The sequence below is a fragment of the Rosa chinensis genome, chromosome 6, assembly GCF_002994745.2.
Source record: "Rosa chinensis cultivar Old Blush chromosome 6, RchiOBHm-V2, whole genome shotgun sequence".
NCBI lineage: Eukaryota > Viridiplantae > Streptophyta > Magnoliopsida > Rosales > Rosaceae > Rosa > Rosa chinensis.
In genome coordinates, this window is record NC_037093.1 from 64,090,504 (window position 1) to 64,108,254 (window position 17,751).

General features: G+C 38.8%; 3 protein-coding genes across 5 annotated transcripts; 1 reads left to right on the top strand and 2 right to left on the bottom strand.

Moving 5' to 3' along the window:
* On the bottom strand, positions 1–4,486 carry LOC112169938 (E3 ubiquitin-protein ligase MBR2). 2 transcript variants are annotated; one of them, XM_024307047.2, is made up of 6 exons: positions 4,077–4,486; positions 1,357–2,575; positions 1,166–1,216; positions 988–1,086; positions 600–761; positions 1–437 (listed from the first exon to the last, which is right to left on the bottom strand). In XM_024307047.2, exons 2-6 carry the CDS (start codon positions 2,548–2,550, stop codon positions 246–248), a joined length of 1,698 nt encoding a protein of 565 aa, XP_024162815.1. In that variant the 5' UTR covers positions 2,551–2,575; positions 4,077–4,486; the 3' UTR covers positions 1–245. The 2 variants fall into 2 exon arrangements, with proteins under 2 accessions (XP_024162815.1, XP_040364586.1); XM_040508652.1 differs by lacking the exon at positions 4,077–4,486 and adding an exon at positions 3,537–3,964.
* A 6,164-nt stretch (positions 4,487–10,650) lies between these two features.
* LOC112169398 (high mobility group nucleosome-binding domain-containing protein 5) lies at positions 10,651–13,854 on the top strand. 2 transcript variants are annotated; one of them, XM_024306421.2, is made up of 2 exons: positions 10,651–10,834; positions 12,268–13,854. In XM_024306421.2, the coding sequence occupies exon 2, from the start codon at positions 12,348–12,350 to the stop codon at positions 13,656–13,658; it is 1,311 nt and encodes a 436-aa protein (XP_024162189.1). In that variant the 5' UTR covers positions 10,651–10,834; positions 12,268–12,347; the 3' UTR covers positions 13,659–13,854. The 2 variants fall into 2 exon arrangements, with proteins under 2 accessions (XP_024162189.1, XP_024162190.1); XM_024306422.2 differs by having other exon boundaries at positions 12,279–13,854.
* Positions 13,855–15,928: 2,074 nt separating this feature from the next.
* Positions 15,929–17,622, bottom strand: LOC112174756 (54S ribosomal protein L24, mitochondrial). The gene is made up of 2 exons (XM_024312548.2): positions 17,307–17,622; positions 15,929–16,657 (listed from the first exon to the last, which is right to left on the bottom strand). Exons 1-2 carry the CDS (start codon positions 17,504–17,506, stop codon positions 16,192–16,194), a joined length of 666 nt encoding a protein of 221 aa, XP_024168316.1. The 5' UTR covers positions 17,507–17,622; the 3' UTR covers positions 15,929–16,191.
* Between the last annotated feature and the right edge of the window lie 129 nt (positions 17,623–17,751).

Below are 17,751 nucleotides of genomic sequence, written 5' to 3' on the forward strand. Positions count from 1 at the left end.
TAGAAAGAAGAGCACCACTTTGTTGTATGTATTCACAATTCCACAAAGAGTGCAGAGTTACCCGCTGTAACACCAACAGCTCGGGTTTATTAACTAGTTGACATGAAAGACAATTGATCTGTACATCAAGAGGTTGAGAACGAAAACAGAAGAGAAAAGGGGGGAGAAGCAAGTTTTGTACAATGAGGAATGTCTCTCTCTCACTCTCTCTCTCTCCTCTCATCCAAAAGATTTTAACGATTGAATTATGTGGAATATGGTGATGAGGGTGATGATGGTGATGGTGATGGTGATGAGGGTTCAGCCGCAGCTGTTGCCGCTGCCGCCTTGCATATAGGGCACCAATTCTTAACCCGCAGCCATTGATTTACGCAGACTAAATGATAACTATGCTCACACCGCAACCTCCCAACTTCGTCTCCAGCCACATATTCCTCCTGTAAAAGATAAAAGGGTATTGGCCGTTAGTCTCTGTATGAGGAATCTGATGCATGTGTTTGCAACCCTATAACTAAAAACAGTTGTGGAAGCATAAAAATTGTTTGCACAAATAAAAAAAAAAAAAAAAAAAAACTATTTCTGAGCTATGGGTAAGTGACCTGGCAGATACTGCATTTGACTTCATCCTTATTATCACAGCCTATGGATGCATCCTCTGGAGGTTCAGACTGATAGATGCTTTTCTTAATGCAATCTGTCAGTGCTTCTTCTGGCAATGCTGTACTTACAGAACCCATTCTCTCTTCTAATGCTAACAATTCCTGCCAGTGAAATGCTGTAAGCAAAACTGCCGAAGATATAAGAAAGGCCGCAACAAATTGTGTTATTGACCCACCATTAGTTGATTCTTAGGATTGATTTTATTATAGTGGCATTGATGGTAATGAAACATTTACATGCATCATGACCAAGTCAGAATATCATTAAAACAAAACAGAACAACGAGAGTTACTATTGAAATGTAGCAATATGACAGCAATAGCAAACCTCATACGACATGTTATCGATATCCAGTCTCATGTCTCTATGCTGATCATAGAAGTTTAGGCCATTCAGGAACAAATTGGTCTCAAGAACAAGTATTTGCTGCAATAAGACAAATAATAGTTTTAACAACAAAACTCAGCCAACTGAACAGAAACACCCAAACCCTATAATTAACTACCTCAAATGATAGCTCTTCATCTTGTTCAATCCTCTCCAGTGCTAGCAATACCTACACAAATTTATGAAATGAACAGATTAAAGAATGAAGTCATCACTACATCAGTTCTTTTACAAATCTCCACACCAAGGAAGCAAGGAAAACCTTGTAAATGATATCATAAGATGTACATTAATATTTTTGCACAATACCTCTGCAATTCCATCCATGTTGTAGCGTCGCTGACCATCCTGATTCATTAGAGACCGGGAAAAACCAATATCTGCAGTACCAGATCGCATCATGCCATGTAAACTCCCACTGCCACTACCTGGTCTACTGCTACTACCTGGTCTACTATAAGAATTTGGCCGATTTAAAGGAGCTTCAGAAGATAAGTGTTGTGATGAACTAGCACCATTCATATCGATAGACATCTCAGGTTGAGACATATGAGGGCCAACTGCAGAAGATCCATTGCTTGACATATTGTTTCCACTTCCTTGATTAGAAATCCTAGCCCTTGTGTGACCAGTAACAGTTCTCCGAGTCCTAACCGACGCAACACCATTATCCCTGTTAGGAGGCATATTTCTACCTCTTCTTGAATCAGCAATTGAGATTCCATGGCTCGAATTGGAGTTTTGCCCAGAAGATGATCCATTCATCTTCTTCCCCTTAGCAGCTGAGCTACTTTCTCCTTCAGAAATTCTTTTCTTTAGGGTCTCCCTCCTGTTGACGCTCGAATCTGATGATGAACAACTGGACGGAACAACATCAGATACTGAATTGCACCTTAGATTTCTTAAGCCATTCCTGGTTGTGCTAGCTCGTGTTGTCTGGTTGTTGTTTTTAGATCCGAAAGGAACAGAAGAACCCAATAACGTTTCTTGGTTGCGCAATCCAGTTCTCTGATTGAAATTCCTCCGGGATCTGGTATTTGATGATACATCGGAGCTTCCAGTTTCCATCAAGGAGACTTCACTAGACTCCCCATTTTTAGATTCAGGGTGAAGCCCTCTCTGAATCTTTCCAGGTGGAGGAGTGACTTCTGACACGTCTGGATCATCCTGAACACTGCTGGTTTCAGATGAATCTGTTTCCAAATTAGAAGATAGCTTTTTGCAAGGTTCTCTACTGGATTTTCTTGAGTTGCCAACAGAAATGCAAGACCTAGAGGAACTTCCTACTATCTCTTTCCCATTTGAAGAAGAGCGGAATGCAGGCTTTGAAGATTTGGCCTTTTCAATTTGAGCACCTTTCACAGAATTCAGTCTTCCACTGCATCCCAGTCGGCTGCAGACCTGAGCATTACGATCTCTGTTTGGAGTTTCCCTCAAAACAAGACTAGGCCCCTTTCTAGAGACAAGTCCATCACTAGCTCTTTTACCGGAATACTCATCCATGAAGGGCAATCAGGGTCCTTCAATTCTATAAGAACAGTAAGATCAATAATTTAGATCAGAGATGCCATTTCCCAAGTAAAACAATAGTAAGCTTCAAAGTTCCGATACACATTGTCAATATTTAAAGGAACCTTAGTACGATAAAAAGAGCATTGACTGTTTATAACTAATAACCCTGAAGAAAAGCTGCTAATAGGCTAGGTTTGTTAATTTGTAGGCAAATTATACACACAGTTTTTGTAGAGAGAAAGAAATCACACATTGAGTCAAATTATTCAATGTAAACCGAAAAAAAAAAATAAAGGGTGAATGGAAAACCCACTGGTATAAGCGAACCGAAATGATTAAGGTTCCAGTTTCAAGTATCTAATTAAAGTCTAAGAATACTGGGCCATGAAGGGTTGCATTTAAACATCTTTTGATCAGAATTGAAACTGGGGGCTGGACATACTGGTTGATTTCACCTTCTGGAAGAAATAAAATCAAGAAAGAAGCTTCCTGGTTGTTGTGAATGACATTAGCCAAAAACAGACCCCTACTTCCATTCTGAGAAAGGCTGCTAAAGCCAGCAACCATGGTTGATTTGATCTAGGATTCTTACTTGATATAAAAGTTTATAAACCTCTCATATAAAAAGTTGGCATTATGCTGAAATTCAGACAGATTTCATTGCCACCATTATAACACAAATTTGTCATCTTGCCAAAAAGTCATTAACAAATCACTCCATAAACATGAATACGTGTTTTCATATATGTTATCACTACTGATGTCTACCCTACAATGATGCATAAATTTCATATCCATCATTAGGAATTTTTTTTCCCAGTCCAACCTATACAAAGCAATTGCACAACTTCAAACATGCACAAACGTTCAACACAGCATACACAAGAACCTATCAAAAAAGCCATAGCATGCACTGATAATCAGATTGAAATATGCGAAACTAGGATTAACAAAGCACAATATAAGCATATCAAGACCTCCTCTGTTTCCATCAGTTGAATCATTCCTGGAAAAAGAACTGATAATAGGGAATAGAACCCAATATCTTGATTTTGTGAAAACAAGAAAAGGAACAAATGAATGAGTAGAAAAAGGATCCAGATGGCCACATGCCCCTTATATCATCCCCAAAAAAGTGGGCTTCTCATTCCTTTTTTTTTTTTTTTTTCCTTTGAATTATTCTCCACACAAAATAAGTAGCTATGGTTACAAAAGCCTCTCTCATCCCTTCATTTAAGGGATTCAAAAGCTTAAATCTCTCACAGATAAAACCACCAAAACAGAATTCAGAGCTTCACAAAATACTATTTACTTATTGATGAGAAAGAGCAACTAGAAGAACATCAAAAATAGAATCATGATCATGATGATGATGAATATGAAAGCCCAGCTAGCTATGAACAACAGAACTGATTATCATCGTGGAGATATTCAAAAAAGAAAAGAAAAACCCAATATACGTGAACAATCAGTGGAACTTATATAGAAAGGTAAAGGATGATGATTCTTCGTTCTACCTAACAATTCTGCTTGTGTTCTTCGCGGCTTGAATACCCAGAAGCGAAAAGTTGAAGGCTTTGGACTTCAGAGAGAGAAAGTCTCAAGCTTTGGGCTTTAAAGAGAGAAAGGGCTCTCCTTTTCGGAAGAGGCAAAAAACGTTTCTGCGAGAGAATGAATGATCCAAACCCCCTTTACTTCTTTCTATTTAAAATTTTAATTTTAAATTTGAGTTTCCTGCTTTAGAAGCGTAACTAGAACAACCACCAAAGCAGTGCCGTCCCTAAAGGTGGGTTGCGTTAGATGTGAGCCGTCGGATCATATCGACGGTGGAGATGGAGGGTTGTGCGAAGGAGGACGGTGACGGAAGGGTCAAAGAAGGGGAGGGTGTTAATGTTTGTAGAAGAGACTGGAAGCCCCACACGGCCACACCAACCTCGATCAGCCGTCCCCTAACTTTTCTCTTTTGTTTTTCTTCTCTTCTGTTTTAAATTTATTTGGGTTTTTTCTTTACTTTCAACCACGCGATGCTTGATGCGCGTGCGGTGCAATCGCTTATTAAAGGATGCGTGAATAAGTGGATTCACTTATGTGGATAAGGACTGGGCTACGTATCCAACCCGTAATAAGGATTGTATTCATGGGTTCCGGTTTCCTTTTAGCTCTAGTTATTGTTATCAAGCAAGTTAGAGGGGTTCGAAATCTGATGTCGTCGTGTGGTTTTGGTGTAACTTATTGTTGAATTTGAAATCTTATAATGTTTTAGTATGTTGAAGCTTCACTTCAATTTATTTATTTGTGATTGGCACAAAAATTGCTCTAGATTGCTAGGAAACTGTGCGATGATTCTATTTTTATACCTTCTTAGCAATAAACATCAATCATAACTGATTGATCAAAGTGTATTTTTATACGTGTTCGATAATTCTATTTAGTAGCATATTGCGTACTAATAATCGGTGATGACTGATGTTTGTTGACCACTATAGATAGAAGCTCTTACAAGTTGATTGAGGATTTCTAATTAAATATCATCTTAACGACTTAACCTCTTGAATCAATAAAAAAAAATTAATTTTAATTTCAATAATATATACAAGCCCTCTTCTCTTAATTGACAGATAATTAGGGTTCGAAACTTTTTTCCTTGGCTAGCAATCCGAGTACACAGGTATTCTATCCACAAAACCTGTGGAATTGTCAAAGATGAAAATCCACAGATTCTTGAAGGAAGAGTTTGGGGAGCACGACGCATGTAAGCTTGAGGCTCCACGTACAATCACTCAAATTAGAGACTCAAAAATCAAAATATATACAAATCTTCGCACTGACAAAGATGGCTTCAGAGAGAAGCAGCATGTGAGTAAATTTGATGGGTATTGTTATCATGATCATGACCTTTTTCCTTGCTGCGCCCGTCTGTCATGGTCTCGATTTCCATAATTCGTTCGTACCTTCCTTCCTCATATATTCATCATAATAGTCACTTGATGAAGAATAAGAAGCTCGATCGCCCCATATCTTCTCTGGCCCTTACTTTTGCACTATCAACAATGTGCTATGTCGAGAATAAGTTTTTGTGTAGGTAATCTGATAATATATACACAATACGCTCTTACTATATTATATTTAAAATACGGTTTCTTGATAATTCGTCTTTTTTTTTTTATAGAGAAAATGACAACTACATTAATAATAAGAAATATTACAAACGATAGATGTAGAAACTCATCATAAATGAAAAATGCGAAAATAAAACTTCGGAAATAAGACCTAATAGGACTATGACTAGATGCGAAAACGCATCTGAAGACACACCGATTGTAAACCGAGCTATTTAAAGAATTACTAATGGTATGACCGAACATAAAAGAGCAATCTTCCATTAAAGTAACCGGTGATATTACCGACCAAGCATATTCTTTGTAGATCATACGCCGAAAATAGAACAATCTTCCACCTATGTTATCGATAGTATGACTGTCCATAAAAGAACAATCTTCTAACAATGTAACTGGTGATGTGACCATCCATGCATTTCCAACGTAAAAAATACGCCAAATAGAGGACAATCTTCCACCTAAATGCTTGTACCACAGATCCAGGGCCCAGCCCAAACAACCAACATAGGCCCAAAATAAAACAGAATCCCTAACCCAATTCCAAACCCGACCTGGATCCCAAACATGAGCTCGGATCCAGACCCGATTCCCACCAGGATCCCAGATCCGGGTCCTCACCCAACCTCCCGGCCCGACCTGCCCTTCTTCAGCCCAGCCCAAAATCTAGTCCCAGCAATAGACCTTCATCCCAGCCCGTGCCCCACTCCTGCTCTTGGCTGCCGTCCACCATTGCCGCACCGACCAACTGCCCGGAACCAAGTCAAGCCCGCGACTGCTACATGGTACCGCTGTGCCTGCAGCTCCACTCCTACTCATCCTGGATCCATGCTCTACAGCCCGCCATTGCCACACGTGAGTGATGTGACAACAACCGTGAATCGAGAGCACTATTTGTTCTCCACGGCTGCGTAGTGTAAAGGCAGATCGGATCAGCAATCCGCTTGACCTACTCCCACACAGCCTTGCCGCGTCTACCAGTCCCCCTGTTTCTGTAGTCAAATCCAAATGGCGAAACCACCACCCGAAGAACTTCTGACTCCAAGCCTCACAACAAAGATCCCATCGTGAGAAAATAAGCATGTCGACGCACAGGCTCGATCCGCCCAACATCTCCTCAACACGTCGGCATCCCAGTTCCTCCATTCTCATGGAGGAAGGTTTCAGATACGACCACCGCGAAGCGGCTGCTCTCTACCCTAGCAGAGCGCTAGGTTTTTTTATAATGCCGCTGAGGTTTTCAAGAAGCCGGCCAATGTATAGAGAAAATTGAACATCTAACATATCTTAATCGGTTAAGTCCAATTTATTTTCACACTACCTCTTAGAAGAAGAAACTCAGTGGTTAGAGCACCCACTACATATGTACGAAGTCATGGGTTCGAGTCACCATGGGGGTAGGAGTGAAATCCTTTGATCCTCTTTTTTTTTTTTTTTTTTTTTTCTTTTTTTTAAAACAATAAAATGCTTCTAAAAATCATATTCAGGTTTCTTGCTAATTTGTCATTCACTTTGAAATCAACATATTTAACAACGGATAGGTAACTAATTATAATATTTAAGTGATTGGCGTGTGCGTGAAACTAATCCGAATGAGTTGTAGTTATCCTAGTTTGTTTGATTCGATGAAGTCACACTAACCCACTAAGCAAGTCTCTAAACTCTCTTGACGATGTGGTGTTATCTTAGTGGTTAGAACTAGCACTCACTACCTATGTACGAAGTCATGGGTTCACCATGGGGGTAAGAGTGAAATTCTTTGATCCTCTTTTTTTTAAGAAAAAAAAAAAACTCTGAACTCTCACGTTAAAAAAATAAAAAATAATAAAATAACAAAAAAATCTGCATAGAATGAACATAACATTAACGAGGTACACCAACAACAATTAATTCCCAAAACCGTATAAACATGATTTGAAGACTTACCTAGCCTCCCATTTCAATGTGGAATAGTACCCTCAACATGTAGACCCTTTACCTGTCCAAATGGGATACACATTTTGATTTCAATATTATACCAAATTTACCAAACTCTGATAGATGAAAGTATATAGAACGAGTAGGTGCATGTCTGCCTGTTAGCAGAAGAGAAAGATGATTAGCTTCTAGCTAAGCTTTCACCGGCCACTATCTATGATGTAACCCTAGTTTTTTTTGGTTTCTATGATGTAACCCTAGTTGTGTTTGCTCTTCTTGTTCTTTAGCGATGTGTTGGATTAAGATAAGCGTAATGCCATGCCATAAGCATTGTGGTCGAAATTATTAAGTAATGGGCGGCCTGCACAACAAGAAAAGCAAAGCTGAGATTTTTATATCATTTATATTTATGTGGCACAAATTCGATACAAATGTGCATACCTAGCTAGCTACAATTGCACTTTACACATCAATTGTATCTTAAAGTTCTTATACCTAATCAAGTCCATAACTATAAGAAAAGGCACAAGAACAGCTTGGCTTAATGCTTTATGCCTCGACATGTAGAGGGCTGAGGGCCACATAATTAGTTTTTTACATGAGTTCGTACGTAATCACATTATTTTTGGATTCTAATTGGGTTTCAAACCAATAGACAATCCACAAGCGCTCTTATCCAATTTACAAGTAACTAAAAGTAAAATGAAACAAAACCCCTTTCCCAGTTGGAACCCCTTTTTTTTTTTTTTATAAAAAAAGAAGAAGAGTCGATTGCATTAGTAATCAAGCCATAAAGCAGGCCAAAGTCTAACAAAACTTACATAAGCAAGCTGGTCAACAGAACTAGCCTATTTAAGCCAAAACTAAACTCGTTAATAATCTAAGAGACGCTCGTTGAACGCAAGCCTACACTAAACAAGATAACCTTGCTTTCTAAAGCAAAATCAATCATCTAACCTATTCTTACCAGCACACAATTGTGATACAAAAACAAACTAGAAACATCTTAGAAAAGTATATATAGAGATTATACCCAACTCAAGAAACAAGACTTGCATCCAGAATGACTTCTAATAAAGAACCCTAAAACAATGCCAACTCCTTCCCCTTATGGTCGGGATTAGCACCATCTTCAGCAGCTAACAACCTCGGCAACAAGTTGGTCTTCTTGCTATTTTTTGGAGTCTTCTTCTGCTCCTCATCCTTCTTGATTGTCTTATTCTTTCCCGCAGTACCATATGGCAGTTTGTTGAGACTGCCTACAGGGCGACCACATTTTCTCTTTGGTTGATCATTAGTGCTAGGAGTCGCCTCAATAAGCCCCATAGTTACTACATCCAAATTTTTCTTTCCCACAACCAAACTAAGACGAAGCTTTTTTGGAGAAATAATTACCTCATCACCATCACGAGGACGACGCAACCCAGTAATCGATGGCACCTCCTGCCTTGGAAGTAGGAAAAATAAAAATAGAAAAACAAGTCAAATGAGCTTTTTATTGTCTCATGAGTGATACCGACCGAAAAAGAGAATTGTTATTGGCACTCTGTATTTTCAAATTAATATGATTAATTTAGTAAACAATGTAGTGAAATGGAACTTAGGCATTGTGCATTCAACCATTTTGCCTTCGAATAAAAAACTTCTTATAGTGCTAGCTAAACTTAGTTGGTCACACTCTCTTCAAAGTTTTCTCCTAAAACCTTAGCGCGTCTTCCGGCGTACTCGAACGGCGCTCGTCCGGTGGTGGCCTAGCATCTATGTCGGCTTGATCGCATGATGTCAGGGCTGCTGCCGGACAGGCCTCAAAGGCTTGCTAATAGTTGTTCTCAATTTGTCTCTCTGCTTGGAGTTTGACGGCATCGCTGCCGGATCTTGGTCTGTTGGGCGTTGTGGCATGTGGGATTGACGGCAACATGGTGGGTCAAGGGACAACGCACAGGTCATGGCTTTGATGGAGGCGTAGGCAGCGAAGTTGTTTGGTGGTGACTTGGTGCGGTGGAGATTGATCTTGGTAGGTCGGGTCTTCTCCTGTTGGGTTTCGCTGAAAGCTCCAGTTGATCACATTGGGTGATGATGGTGGTGGTGTTCCTCGTGGCGGCGGCGGGCTACTATGTTAGACTATTGGCGGCTTGGCATAGTGCGACATCGGTTAGATTGGCTGCTTGCTTTTAGGCTCAGGCTAGGGCAAACTATGGGTTGTGGCCTCTAATTTTTAGTTTTTAGTTTTTGTTTTAGCTAAATAATTTCCTATTTTTTTAGGGCCCTATGCTTGTTAGGTTAGGTTACTTAATAAGCCCTAACCAGTGTAGTTTTGCTTGTCTATTCACTATGTTTTTTTTTTCATAACTTATAGGCTCGCTTTTAAGTGAGCGATAAGTTCAAATATAGTTGGTCTATCCTATGTATCATTGTTGTTTCACCACGAAGCCTTGTTTTGAACATTGTGAGACAGCGGATGGATATGTAATGACCTTCTTGGCATAAGTTTTATCAATGGAATTACCATTAATTAAAAATAAAAAAAACTTCTTATGATTTCTACCACTTTGCCTTGCATTACATTTTCCATCTGATTTAGGGCATAATTAACTCTCTCTTTTGTTAAAATGGGCATAATTAACTTTGTTTAGGCTTCTCGAATTTTTACAAAAATGACCTCATATTTTTACAATGATTTATTTATTGAACTTTCGGTTCAATGTCACGCCTTTTCTTGACCAAACTATTTATAACAACGCATTTAAACAAAATTTGATTAGCGTAACATTATTTTGCAAAATAACCGAAACAAATATAGATCATAATCGCCGGCATTTTTTTTTTCCGGAAATATTTGATCATATTCCAAACTCCAAAAGAAGCCACGAAGCATATCCATTCCGTTAGTACCAAGATTAAGAATCGACTTCTAAAATATACATTGAAAGAGTCAAATGCTGCCACACGTCTCGATTGTTGATGAACAAATTAAATTAGACATGGATCATTGATTTGATTCTCATGGCCTCCGACTAATTTAATCTTCACCAACAAACACAACACCTCGCCAGTTTGAGTTGTGCGATCCATCCATATGAATTAAACACCACCACCAGTTTTTCTGATTTGAGTCGTGCGCACGTAATTCCCGGTTTCTTTTATTTTCAGTTTTGCCGCAAACCTCCCTTATATTCCTCCTCCTTCATATAATTCATCCAACCCTTAATTTTACTCTTCCTTCAATTTTTGCTTCCATCGAGGTACGTTATCCCCCTCTTTCTCTTTCTTTCTCTTCACTCTGTTCTTTCTGATTTACATTCTTTTACGCCATATCCTTTTGCACAGATCCGTCTTCTTCTTCTGTTTTTGCTTCTTTTAAGTTTTTATTTGACTTTAAGATTGGTGGACAAGGAGGAGGGGATGTCTCTTTGCTTGGCATTTGAATCGATCATCAAGCATATATAACATCATGCATGTGTAGATTTTGATGATGGAATTTTTGATCTGGTGAAATATTCAATTTTGAATCCCTTCTTTTGGTTGCTTTTGTACGTATATATCAGATGCATGGTTGTTATATACTTATAAAAGATACTATTTCAGTTGCTTGTCTTGGGGGTTAAAGATGGAATGTTTTGATATCGTATAGAACAAGACTTGAGAAAGGTGACACCAAAATTGATGATCCCCAAAGTCGGATCAATAGTTTATACTTTATGTACAATGAAGAAATCTCTTCTAAATCACTGCAAGTGACTTTGTGGTTCTTGCCTAGTTGGATGTGCTCCCCAACCTAGGTTTGAACTCCGAAGCCGTCAATGTGGCCAGACACTGTGCTGCAATGCATAGTTGGAGTATTTCACATACCCCAAAGGGGTTTATCTTGAGCCTAAAAAGCTTTTGAGTTCCTCTTGACAAAGTCAAAAAAGAAATCTCTTCTTAGCCCCCTTTTCTTTTTTTTCTTTTTTTTTAATAAAAGGGCTCTAGACCCATTTCTTGCATAAGAGAGATATTTAAATGAGAGATTTATATTAGAAAATCGATTCTCATGTATTTTTAACTGATGTGAAAAATTCCTAATGTGTTGTTGACACCAAAAATGATTAAGAAAACGAAACAAAAGGTGTTCCGTTTCTGCAGTAAAGTCAAATTTTGCATATCCAGGATCAAGAATTCATTTTCTCCCCTATACTTGGATTCGTTTTCTTTTTGCACACAACAAATGAGGGAGTTGATACCGACTGAAAAGCTTTGGGCTTGAGAGTTGTTTCTGAATTTAGCCAGCCACATTGGTTCTTTGCATCTTGGCCCTATATGCATACCCAGATGGGCTTAACCAATGGCTCTTTCCTCCCCATCCCCATGAAGTTGTAGTTTATTTCTGGACGACCCAATGCTAATGACCTGCATACATAGAATTTCTTGCATCAAAATATAAGTTCAGAGTTTAAAATGATGTGTTGTTAGATTGTCGATGTAAATCATTACGAAGAATCATACATGAAGATATGTTCGGGTTAAAAGTCTCACGATCATGTAGCATGTCAATCTTTTAGAGAGAGGTTCTCAGTTATGACTTATGAGGAGCTATATATTCAATTTGGCAGTCATATTTGTTTGTTTATAGATCATTAGCAGATAGAGCATACGGAAAGATTAGAATTCCCAAGTTCTAATTAATGAATCTGTTTAGATAATATGCAGGGTGGTAGTAGCATTTGAAGCTTATAAGCTGATTGATCATCACAAAATTCGACCGTACTACTTGCATATATGGCAACAAAACCAAAAAATAGTACTACTCCTGGGAGGGAGAGGAGAAGTAGCACATCACCAGCTAGCCTCACCAAAAGACCCACAAAACCAACTACTCCCGATAAATCTTCTTTAACCTCAAACTCATCATCAACAGCAAAACCAGTGCCAAACTATTTGAGATCAACCGCAAGCTCATCACGCCAGACTCCTTCTTTGACCAAGTCCAGGTCATTAAAGAAACATCATGTCTCTGATAATCAAGACTCCAACTCCCCAAAGCCTACACTAAATAGAGGAAGATCCTTTGACAAGCCACCATCACCTTCAGGACCACGGAAAATCATCTCCCCAGGAAGAGAGTCAAGAGACCCAGCACTTCGGTCTAAATCTTTTTCAGTTAAAAGCATCTCAAATGCTCCAAAACCCACCAGTAAATCTGTATCTGGAACCAAACCACAGGCTTCGTTTGCAAAGAGTAGTGGCATTAGTTTGAGGAGAAGCACTAGTGGTATCACTTCTGGTTCAAGTAATAAGGAAAGTAGAAGTAGTAGAAGTACTACTGGTAGTTCAAGAGCTCCGAGGAGTCATGACATAACACAAATTCTTAATCTTGAAGCTAATTTGGAAGCTTTAGATCATCATGAAGTTGGAGAGGTGGATAAGATTGAGAGTATTGAGGAGGACAACAGTCAAGACCTTCCGGACCCTAAATTAGCTGAAGAAGATCTTGATGATCAGCAGCAACAGCATGCTTCAGATACTGATCAAGCTAATGGTCATGACACTACTTCTGTTAAAGATGCAGCAGAGGAATCAAAAGCAAATGTGGATGTCAATAATGAAGAAGTTACTCAAGCAGAGAAAAATATTGATGGTCACCATGATCAAGTTGAAGAGGTTAATCACATTAGCAAAGATCATGAAAGCAATGACATTGATCACCACCCAGAAGAGGGTTCGGGTCTGACAAGCGAGGAAACAATAGCTGAGGAGGTGATCAAAGAAAAGAAAGAAGATGAAAACAAGAATGAGGTGGATATGGAAGTCGTTGATGGAGGAAGCAATGAGCTTGATCCAAAGGAAGGGCAAGATGGAGATATCAAAGAAGAAGCAAAGCCTGAGGAACCAGAGGTAACAGAAACGCCGCAAGCGGCTGCTGCTACTACAAGGAATAACAAGAAGGAGGCGGCTCCTGCATACAATGATGTGATTGAGGAGACTGCGAGTAAGCTGATGGCCCAAGAGAAGAGGAGGAACAAGGTCAAAGCTTTGGTTGGGGCTTTTGAGACTGTCATAGATCATGAATCAGGATCCAAATTAAATTAACCATAATTGATGTTCTTGTTATAAACTGAATCAGTCTGTGTAAAACTAACACACATTCATTTGACATATGCAGAAAGTCTTTCTGATATTAGAATGGGAGGAAGGTGTCACTAAATTTTTAGTTTCCCTTATTTTGTCGAAATGTACTTGTATAATGATGTAACATAATATAATCTGTACATTAATTGGTTTTGCACATGTTGCTTGGAAATTGGAATAAGGAACATAGATATAAAAGGTTTAGAAAAAAAAAAAAAAGCATATTCTTATAGATATTCCTGAACAGAACATAGATATACATGTACAGTAATGCTAAATACAGAAGAAACTGCAGATGTTTTCCTGCATAAATTTGCCATTCATTATCTTTCAGATATTTGACTGGCATCTATTAATTTCTTCTCATCTTGTGGCTCTTGCTAAATTGAGATGATTCATATGGCTATACAGAACAAAACTCAGCAGTTGTAGATAACAAACTAATCACTCAATTCAGAACTAGTAATACAATGAACTCTCTTGTCTCTAAAAACTGCAATAGAGATAAACAAAACAATGAACTCTCTTGTCTCTAAAAACTCTCCCTCCGGCAGTAGCTTAGCTCCAGAGAAACCTGTCTCTCTAATCTGAGCTGCCGTCGAAAATTAGCAATGAATGCATCAGCCCTTTGATCAACATCCTCATAATCAATCGAAGAAGAACGACTGATTGTGCTATGAACTCTTCTCAAGTGTGAGCTATTCTGATCATCAGATGTATCAACTTCTTCTATGCAGCCCTGCAAACCCAATCTGTCATTGAAGCTCAAGCACCGCCTTTTAGTTGCACCACATCCAAGAATTGAAGCTACGCGCCACCTTTGTAGTTTAAGGCCAAGCAAAATGAGTCTCACTTTCTTCACTGCTCTCTTCAGGTGACTAACAAGTGACGAACTCCTGACTCTGCCCATGACTATAATGTTGTCCTGTTGGAAATGAATATGGTGGTGATTAATGAAGAGGGCTTCGCTTTTATATAACTGAGAAGATTCTTGAGCAAGAAACTGCTATGACTTTGTGGGTCACTAGAGAGCGTGTTAGAGAATGATTGAGTCATTGGCGTGTTAGAATTCTGGATGTGACAGGTTCTACAGCTATTGTTAATTTTTATTTATTTATTTATTTAAGTCCAAATTACAGGTATAATTTGGTTACATATATGACTTTAAAGGGAAAAGAGGGGGAGTATTGGCAAGTGTGAAGTGTGAAAGAGATGTTTTCAGTAATCAGTAATGGAAGAGTTGTCAAGTAATCGTTTAATTGTAATGTAGGAACAAGATATAGTTGTCATGGGGCCATAACTTGCTAACTAAGGATTTGAAAGCTATGCTGACTAAGCCTGAGTCGGTATAAACTTTGATGTGCCGTAAAACATGAGGTAAAATTCAGGAGGAAACTGAACATGAATATAGCCCTCTTTACAGTATGATAATAATCACCATGATCAAGAGGGAGAGATCAATCACATTGAGAAAGAAGGATGCAATTAGCAGCGACGTCATCAGGCATATAATGGAAACACAGTGACAGGAAGTAGAAAATGAATAACAGTATATTCGGACATCATCATCCACGTTATTTCTGAAACAGGGAGTGAATGGAAGCAAGAGGTACAACTCTAGTAAGATGACTCGGTCCGGACTGGATGTTATTTCTGTTTCATTGATTTTGAGTTTTTGACATGGCTAAATGAATCTTCACCCTTTCGAAGGGCACATCAAAAGCATAGTATAATAATTATTTGATACAGAATTGAATATAAGACACTCAGGAATGTCATGTGAATTTCCACAATCAGAAAAAGATATATAACTATTTCTGCTTATCAGCTAGCCGGCAAAGTGTAGAATTACTCGGAAAATCCTGAAGAGGCACAAAACTCCAGAAATGGGGTGTATAGCTGAAAAAAAACAAGAACATTGCCAAGTCTTCGTGACCTTAAGCAATGTAGATCTTCGCACAATTAACCATATAAAAGGTATAGTAGTCAACTACCAACATATCTAAATCTACTATTCACCCAAATGTTTTGAACTAGAATGAAAAAAGTGCGAGTTGAATGACAAAATCCTTGAGCAGTTTCTTGAGAAAATGGTCATATTAGTTACATTCCATGACACCTCCTGTTAAAGATGCAGCAAAGGAATTAAATCCAAATGTGGATCCATCAATATTTGCCCATCTTACCACGTTCAGATTATTCATATGCCTTACAACTTTTATAGACTAAAATGCAGCTAAATGAATCTTCATCCCCATTGCAAAGGGTTCATCAAATTTCAAAAGCACAGTATGATAATTATTTGATACAAAATTGTATATAAAGCCACAAGGAACTGAATTTTCACAATCAGAAAGGATCACAAATTTCTGCTTTATAAGCTGGCTATGGCTAGAATTGAATTACCCTGAAAATCCTGAAGAGACAAAATTCCAGAAATGGGTGTAGCTGACAAAAATGAGAACATCCCAAAAGCTGGTTCAAGAGTTTCAATTCAGGAGTTTGCAACCAACTGCTCATGATCCTCTATGTGAGAGCTTCCTTCTCCTATTCCTGCACCTTCCTCATGAGCTTCTTTATCACTGATTTGGTTGTCTTTTCGTTCCTCGATCTGTTTTAGTTTCTTCGACCAACCATACATCTGTCTCTTGACTTCCCTCTCATCTAGTTTTAGTTCTTTAAATTCCTGTTCAACCTTGGCTTCATCTTTAGGTTGTAGGAAAGCATATCCCCCTGTCTGCCCAACCTCTTCATACAGCTTTTCAATTTTGGCTTTCCAGACAAGGCCCATTTCGGTGTCCATCTTGTGGTAAGGAGTTTTCAGAAAGTACTCATCAATCCCACCTGCCTTGTCTATGCAACGCAAAGCATGGGTAGTGACTTTGACTCGAATCTGGCGGTCTAGTATGTAACTGAAGAGCCGCTTCTCCTGCACATTTGGCTTCCAATTCCTCCTTGTCCTATCACCATCAACAATTTATGGTTGATAAATAATCCATTCTTGCAACTTATAAACAGCCCAAAACAACTTTAAAGTGCATTCATATACGCTAAACCAGTTTTACAAATTGCAGTATAACATGCATAAAGAAAACAGTAAACTACAAAACAATCTAAACCTGGCAACAGACAAATATGAGACTCACACACCTCTAGTATTTTCCGGGCACTTGGCCACATTATCTAGAATCCTTAGAAGAGACAACTACCCATAGTCACAAAAGCGAATGCATAATAGTTTTTTTTCGTGATAAAACCCAGCTCAAGCTAGCTCCAATAACTTGAGAATACAATTTCTACATCAACAATGATCAAAATGCTAACACCATAGCACCACTACCAACCTCAACAACTCTTTTACTTCAACATTTGAGAATAATCAGAAATTAGAAACACACAGTATAACACATTCAAAGCAAATCAAATCGAATATAATCAAGTCACTAATCATTTTCAATACTTTAGGCTCAAAAGCCTTGATCTTTAGCATTGTTAGGGTAAGAAATTAGGGTTTAAAAGAAAAGCTATAGAATCAATGTAACAGAGCTCAAAGACTCAAACTTTGGCCTTAAAAATTGAAAAGCAAGAGAAATTGGGGAAGATACAAACTTGTTGCCGCCGTCTTCGCTGACGTTATTGCCGAACTGGATGTGGCGGCCGGCGAAGATGCCACGTTGGGCTCGGCCCATGACGATTTTGGGGTCGGGCAAGCGATTCTTCTTGAGCTCCTGTTTCAATCGGGGGTTTAGGTTTTTGTCTCCGAATTTCTTCATCACGCTCCTCATCATCTCCTTCGTCCTCAGCGCCATTCTCGCCCGTCTTCGATAAACCTAGGGTTTTACAGCTGCGATTTTGATGCCTAGTTCATTTTCAGTGTTTGTGATAATCTGATATGCAACACAGCCGGTCACAGAGCAAACGGTGCGTTTTGGTACCCTGTTTTATACTCCCTTTTTTTTTTGTACAAAAACTCGGCCATCATTGAGCTACCACTTTGGGGCCGAGAGTAACTTGGGTATGACTCATCTCCAAGGGACGTTTAACTAGAGACCTC

What these genes read in the sequence shown, in the direction of transcription:
- LOC112169938 (XM_024307047.2), bottom strand. Translation starts at nt 2,550, where the DNA reads ATGGATGAGTATTCCGGTAAAAGAGCTAGTGATGGACTTGTCTCTAGA. An exon ending in ATGAAGAGCTATCATTTGAG is followed by an intron (nt 1,087 to 1,165) that starts GTAGTTAATTAT and finishes GTCTTATTGCAG; the next exon opens with CAAATACTTGTTCTTGAGAC. An exon ending in TCAAATGCAGTATCTGCCAG is followed by an intron (nt 438 to 599) that starts GTCACTTACCCA and finishes TATCTTTTACAG; the next exon opens with GAGGAATATGTGGCTGGAGA.
- LOC112169398 (XM_024306421.2), top strand. Translation starts at nt 12,348, where the DNA reads ATGGCAACAAAACCAAAAAATAGTACTACTCCTGGGAGGGAGAGGAGA.
- LOC112174756 (XM_024312548.2), bottom strand. Translation starts at nt 17,506, where the DNA reads ATGGCGCTGAGGACGAAGGAGATGATGAGGAGCGTGATGAAGAAATTC. An exon ending in AGCGAAGACGGCGGCAACAA is followed by an intron (nt 16,658 to 17,306) that starts GTTTGTATCTTC and finishes TGATGGTGATAG; the next exon opens with GACAAGGAGGAATTGGAAGC.